At 73.1% G+C, this 6,339-nt stretch overlaps 2 protein-coding genes across 2 annotated transcripts; one reads left to right on the top strand and one right to left on the bottom strand.

Annotated features, from left to right (window-relative positions):
• Positions 1–2,289: 2,289 nt before the first annotated feature.
• Positions 2,290–4,088, bottom strand: AURANDRAFT_70615 (expressed protein; the record flags this gene model as incomplete). Its single annotated transcript, XM_009034212.1, has 1 exon — positions 2,290–4,088. One exon carries the CDS (start codon positions 3,950–3,952, stop codon positions 2,516–2,518), a length of 1,437 nt encoding a protein of 478 aa, XP_009032460.1.
• A 274-nt stretch (positions 4,089–4,362) lies between these two features.
• AURANDRAFT_60912 (hypothetical protein) lies at positions 4,363–5,965 on the top strand (the record flags this gene model as incomplete). Its single annotated transcript, XM_009034292.1, has 3 exons — positions 4,363–4,571; positions 4,695–4,853; positions 5,056–5,965. The coding sequence occupies 3 exons, from the start codon at positions 4,363–4,365 to the stop codon at positions 5,963–5,965; spliced, it is 1,278 nt and encodes a 425-aa protein (XP_009032540.1).
• Between the last annotated feature and the right edge of the window lie 374 nt (positions 5,966–6,339).

Genomic DNA, 6,339 nt, shown 5'->3' with positions numbered 1-6,339 from the left:
GCCAAGTCGGCCGCCGCGCGCGACGGCTCGGGCGTTTTGGCCAACGACAAGGCCGCCGCCGACGCCTACTACGCGCGGCGCCAGGCGCTGATGCCGCCGGGCGCGCCGCGGCCCCGGTCCGGGTTCCGCTACCCGGCCAAGTGGGCGGCCTTCACGGCGACGGCGGACCTCGCGCCGGGCGCGACGCGCCTCGCGGCGACGGTCGTCCGCAAGGGCGTCCAGTACGAGCTCGGCGACGTGCTCTGCGAGGTCTCGGACGCGGGCGCGGCGGCGGGCGCGAAGAAGCAGACGACGCTCGACGGCTTCCTCGGCGGCGGGCGCGCGGACGTCGCGCTCGCGGGCCTCTTCGCGCCACTGGCCGACGGCGGCGGCGCCGCGCCGCCGCGCCAACCGCGGGAGTCGGACCTCGACCGCGCGCTCCGCCTCTCGCGCGAGGACGCCGCGCCGGCGCCCGCGGCCGACGACCTCGCGGAGGCGCTGCGGCGGTCCCGCGACGAGCGGCCGCCGCCGGCGCGCGACGACGACCTCGACGAGGCGCTCCGCCGCTCGCGCGAGCCGGCGGCGGCCGACGACGACCTCGCGGAGGCGCTCCGCCGCTCGCGCGAGCCGGCGAAGGACGACGACCCCTCCGGGGCGCCGCCGGCGGACGACGACCTCGCGGAGGCGCTCCGCGCGTCCCAGGAGGACATCGAGCGCGCGCGCGAGGCCCGGCTCCGGCGCTTCGGCTAACGAATGGTTTGTGGGAACGCGACGACGCTCGCCCCAGGCACACACACACAGGACTACTACCACCCCGGCGCCGCGCGCTGCGCCTTGACGGCCTTGTTCCGCGACCGCATGAGGCCGCAGAACTTGCCGTAGTCCGCGGCGGCGAGGAGCATGGTCGCCGACTTGTCGATGGGCAGCTTGAGCTTCGAGCTGTCCTCGGCGCCCGCGCGGATGCGGCCCGTGAGCTCGGCCATGCGCTCCGCGCGCTGGCCGTCGTCGTCGAACTGCTCGAGCACGAACTCCTCGAGCGCGGCCGAGACCTTGGCCTCGAACTCCTTGTAGAGGACGAAGAACTCGGGCTTGTGCTCCGACGACTTGCTCGAGCCGTCGAAGATCTCGCAGTGGTCGTCGAACCACTCGCGGAAGCCGCCCTCGCAGGCCGGCGCGATGATCTTCCGGTAGATGTGCGCCGTCGCGCGCCGCAGCAGGCCGTCCGTGCCCTTCCAGTACTCGCCGAGGTCCTCGAGGGGCACGTCCTCGCCGAGGGCGCGCGCGGGCGCGTCGAGCTTGTGGTCGCTGCTCGCGGCGGTCTCGTCCTCCTTCGCCTCGGCTTTGAACTCGGCGCCGCGTTGCTCAGACAGCGGGCCGGGCTTCGCGTCGTCGTCGTCGTCGTCCTTGTCGCCCTTCTTCATTGCTGGCGCTGCGGCGCGTGAAGCGGTTGCCGACGAGGCGTCCGGCGGCGCCGACGAGGCGCGCGCGGCGCAGCGGGCACCGCCGGCGGGCAGCAGCGCTCGGCGGCCGGGCTGCCTGTTTGCGCAAAGGTCGACCTCAATAGGCTAAGCGCGCGAAGGTGCTGCGATCGTGCCGCTCGAGCTCGAACCTCAGTTTGGTTTTGAGCGCGCCGCCGCCGTCGGCCGTTGGCAGCATGTCCTCGTTCCCCGAGACCCCCCACCAGTCCCGCACGCGCGAGTCGCTCGACTCCGTGTCCCCGCTGACGGCGACGCCGTCGACGCTGCCGCCGTCGACCGGCCGGCGCACGCCCCGCGGGCGCGGGCAGCCGCGGCGCGCGTCGGCGGCGTTCTCGCCGGCCTTCTCGTCCATGAGCGTGCGCGGCGAGCTCGCCATGGGCGGCCGCGGCGACGCCGGCGGCCGGAGCTCGAACTCGACGGGCCGCCGCGGGAGCGGCGGCAGCGCCGCGGACGGCGCGTCCGCGGCGGTGTCGCGCGGCGCGGCGTCCGCGCGGTCGTCCGCGGACTCGGCGGCGAACCGCGGCGCGGCGTCGCCGGCGACGCCCGCGTCCGACGGCGGCTCGCGGCGCTCCGCGCCGAGCCTCCGCGAGTGCCTCGCGTCCGCGCTCGACGCCGAGCGGAATGAGCAGCTCGGAGGCACGCGCGGCATCGGCCGCGAGGCCGCGCCGTCCGGGGCGACGGCGCGCGACGCCCGCGCGGCGAAGCGCAACACGCGCAAGCAGCCGCCGTCGGACGTGACGAACCGCGACCGCGACCGGCCGCTGGCCGCGAAGAAGAAACCGGCGGCCGCCGCGGCCGCGCCGTCGCCGCGGTCCGCGCGGCGGCGGGCCAAGGCGCCCTCGGCGATCCTCAGCATGCGCTGACGTACTCGAGTCTAGGCTTTCTTATGAACATACTAGGGTTTCAGGGGGGGTAGGGGTGGGGCGGTTGTTCGCTCGTCGTTCGCTCGATGCGGCGGTTCGCCGCTCGCGGTTTCGCTCAACGGCGGTGATCGTTTTTCGTTCGCGCGCGCGGTCTTTGTTCGCGCGGGCGGATCCACTCAGCGGCGGCGATCGTTTTCACTTGTCGGCGCACGCGCAGGGCGGCGCGGCGGCGGCTTCGCCCGCGGGCGCGACCTTGGACCGCTGGTGCGGCGGGAAGTTCGTGGCCACGGGCTGGGAGCGGAACGCGCCGATCATGTAGGGGAACGCGGGGACGACGTCGTCGTCCTCGAGGCGCACGGTCGCGTAGTAGCGGTAGACGCCGTCGGCGCCCGTCGCGCCGTTGCACTCGTCCAAATCGCCGCTGCCGGCGACGTACGGCGGGTTCCCTTGGGACACGTCGAGGGGCCCCCGGTAGCTCGAGCGAGCGAGGCGGACGACGCCGTCGAAGACGCCGACGGGCCCCATGATCGGGTGGCCGTCGAAGCTCACGCCGATGGCGCCCGACGCCTCGCCGCGCGCGATCTGGTCGCGGAGCGCCTTCGCGAGCGGCGCGGCCGTGAGGTCCGCGTCGTCCTTTTGCGCCGCGATCAACGCGTCGGGCGCGTCGAGGCCCAACGCTGAGGCGCCGACGACGCAGCGCGGGTACTGGTGGTAGTGGTACCGGCCCGCGCCGTCCGCGTGCCCGCAGCATTGGTCGAAGGACTCGTCTTGGTTGGCGAACATGCCCTGGGGCAGCATGGGGTTGCTGAACTGCATTGACCCATGGTAGAGCGGGACGCCGTTCACGGCGATGCCGATGGGCCCCATCGGCGTCGCTTCGATGGGCGCGTCGAGCCGCCGCGGCGCGAGCGGGATGTCCAGGCGGTACTCCTGCTCGACGATCGCGTTCGGGTTGCGGTCGTAGCGCCCGCCTCGCGTGACGCCCCGCCAGGACGACTCGACGACGGCGCCGTCCTCGAGTTTCCGGGGCTTGTAGTCGGGGACGCCGTTGCACTTGACGAGGAGGCGCCCGGTCACGGAGCAGCCGGCGACGCGGACCTCGACGCGGTTCCGGAGCGTCTCGCCGCCGGCGCCGAGGACGGGGACCTTGTCGCCGGCGGCGAGGGCCGCGGACCCGACGAGCGCCGCGCCGAGCCCGCCCCAGCGCGCGGCATCGCCTTCGCCGAGGGGACGCGCGCCGGCCCAATCGCGCTCGAACGCGGCGATCTCCGCCGCGCTCATGACCGCGGCGCCGGGACCGCCGCCGCCGCCCTTGCCGCCGCCCTTGCCGCCTTTACCGCCGAAGCCCTTGCCGCCGCCGAAGCCCTTGCCGAAGCCCTTGCCGCGGCCGCCGCGGCCGCCCTTGCCGCCCTTGCCGCCGCGGCGGTCCATCGGGTGGTGGTCGTCGAAGCCGCCGCCGTAGCCGCCGCCGTAGCCGCCGCCGTAGCCGCCGCCGTAGCCGCCGCGGCCGTAGCCACCGCCTCCGCGGCCGTAGCCGCCATGACCGCCGCCGTAGCCGCCGCCGCCCTTGCCCTTGCCGTGGCCGTAGAAGCCGTGCTCCGTGTCGTAAGAGTGCTTGTGGTTGGAATACATCGTCGTGTCGAGTGTGCGTGGAATGTGCTGTGCTGTGATGCTGCGCTCCGTTTTCGTAGTTCTACGCGGCACGGGAGGTTGCCTGGGTGTGCGGATGCTGTCGCAGGAGTGACTCGAGGTGGTCGAGTGTGTTTGGGTTGTGAGCTGCCGCCGCTCGCGGTTTGGGCAGCCCCGCGTTCGACGAAGCTTTCGGCACACTCCGGCGGGCCGAAGCTGCCGCACATCGAGGATACGAGCGGTCGTTTGAGGGCAGCCCGCGGGGCCACGGCCAGCGCCCGCGTCGCCGCGGCCCGCCCGGCGCGATGATGAAGAAGCAGCCGTCGAAGCGGGTGACGAAGGCGTGGAGCAGCCTGCCGCGCCAGTCCATGGCGGGCAACAAGAAGGCCCTGTCCCGCGACGCCGAGCACAAGATGCGCGCCCTGACGCGGCGCGTCGAGAACTACAAGCGCCGCGAGACGACGCTGCAGCGCGAGGTCGCCGAGGCGGAGACGCTGGTCAAGGCGGAGCGCGAGCGCGGCGGCGACGGGAACCCCGTGGACCTCGCGTCGGAGGCGACGCAGTGGATGGACGCGCTGGGAAAGATGCGCGGCGCGGGGCGCGAACATCCCAACTTCAACTCGTTTCGGCTGATGTTTGGACGAGCGATCGTCTCTCGGGACGGTCTCGACGCGCGGATGCTTTTCCCGGCGCGCGCGCGCAGGAACCACTCACGTTGAAGCGACGTTGACTCACCCTTTTTCAGGCGCGGCGAGATCGACGTCGCGTACGAGAACGCGCGCGGCCGCACGGACGACATCCTCGACGAGCAGCAGAAGGACATGCTGCGGGCCTTCCGCGCGCGGCTCTTCGACCGCCAGCAGGAGCTCGCGGCCCTGCGCGCGCGGCGCGACGAGAAGGCGGCGTCCTGGACAGGGCAGGAAAAGAGTGCGAAATTCCCAACTTCAAAGGCTCCTATCTCGGCCGTTTTCCACTCGTTTTGGCTGATTTTTGGACGAGCGATCATCTCTCGGAACGGTTTCGAAGCATGGATGCTTTTTCCGGAACGCGCGCGCGCGCGGAACACTCATGTTGAAGCGAACTTGAATCACTCTTTTCCTGCCCAGGTCCTGGATCGGCCGCGTGCGCCAGCTCGAGAGCGACAACGACTACGCCAAGGAGACGACGTGCACGCTCCAGCGCAACTCGAGCACGCTCATGGCGCGGAACCGCGAGCTGCGGCGGAAGAACGGCGAGGGCGGGAAGGCGCGGAAGGCGTTGGTGGATCAGCTCGTGCTCTCGAAGCGGTGCCGCGCGACGCTCCGCGAGGAGCTCCAGCAGCTCGAGGAGGACCTGGCGACGGCGTCGCAGCCCCGCCTCGCGCGGGCGCGCGCGCCGCCGCCGACCTACGTCAACGAGCCCGTCAGGGGCGCCGCGGCCGCGAAAAGGCTCCGGGACGAACTCTCCGCGACGCGCAAGGCTTTAGGCGAGTGGCGCGAGCGCCACGGCGCCTGCACGCGCCTGAGCGCGGACCTGCAGCACCTGCTCTGGACCTTCTGCCAGCGCGTCCGGGGCACCATCGACGCGGAGACCAAGGGCGCGCTCGAGCGGCCGCGGCCGAGCACGGCGAATTTGCAGCGGCCGTCGACGGCGCCGACCAAGGCGCCGCCGCGGGCCAAGTCCGCGGGCCTCGGGGCCCGGGGCCCGCCGGCGAAGGTGAAAACGCACGACCTCGACCTCCAGCTCCGCGTCGTCCACCAGCTCGCGAAATTGGCGTTCCCGGAACCGCCGGACCTCCTCGCGGCGGTCCGCGGCGCGCCCGCGCCGGGCTGGGGCGCGCCGGGCGGCGCCGGGCCGGGAAACGCCGAGGCGCCCGCGGCGAAGCCCCGCGCGTTCGTCGCGCCGCCCGTGAGCCGCCTCGGCGGCCTCCGCGCGGCCTCCGCGCGGCCGGGGGGCGACGCGCGCGCGCCGCGGCCGGGCGCGCGCGGCGCCGCGGCCCGGCCCCGCCCGGCGACGGCGCGGCCCGTGACGCGGTGAGGACGTAAGGGAGGGGAGATGGCTCGTTGTTCGGAGCACACGTCTTCGAACAAGGGGTAATAAATAGTATGGGGTGGCAGCTCAACGAGATTATGTTGCGCGAGCTCCTCGTACTGCAACCCATCGTTTTGGGGCAATGTTGACGACTTTTGGCCGGGGACTTTTCGACGCCGCCGTCGTCGACGCGGCCCCAGACGGACCGCAGCGGTATTCGCTCCCCCGCGAAGGCGCCCGCGACAAGACTTACGCGTCCGGGCGGTTCGGGTCCGGTGGAAGGAAACCGAGGCGCGCTGGAGGGCACCGTGTCCGGTTTGGCGCCACGCGAGGAAGGGGGTTTTGGGGCAGCTCTTGGACGTGTTCGCGATGATGATGGT

The sequence above is a fragment of the Aureococcus anophagefferens genome, assembly GCF_000186865.1.
Source record: "Aureococcus anophagefferens unplaced genomic scaffold AURANscaffold_1, whole genome shotgun sequence".
Classification (NCBI taxonomy): Eukaryota; class Pelagophyceae; order Pelagomonadales; family Pelagomonadaceae; genus Aureococcus; species Aureococcus anophagefferens.
Note: the sequence above shows the minus strand (reverse complement) of the source record. Positions and strands in the feature narration are given on the sequence as shown.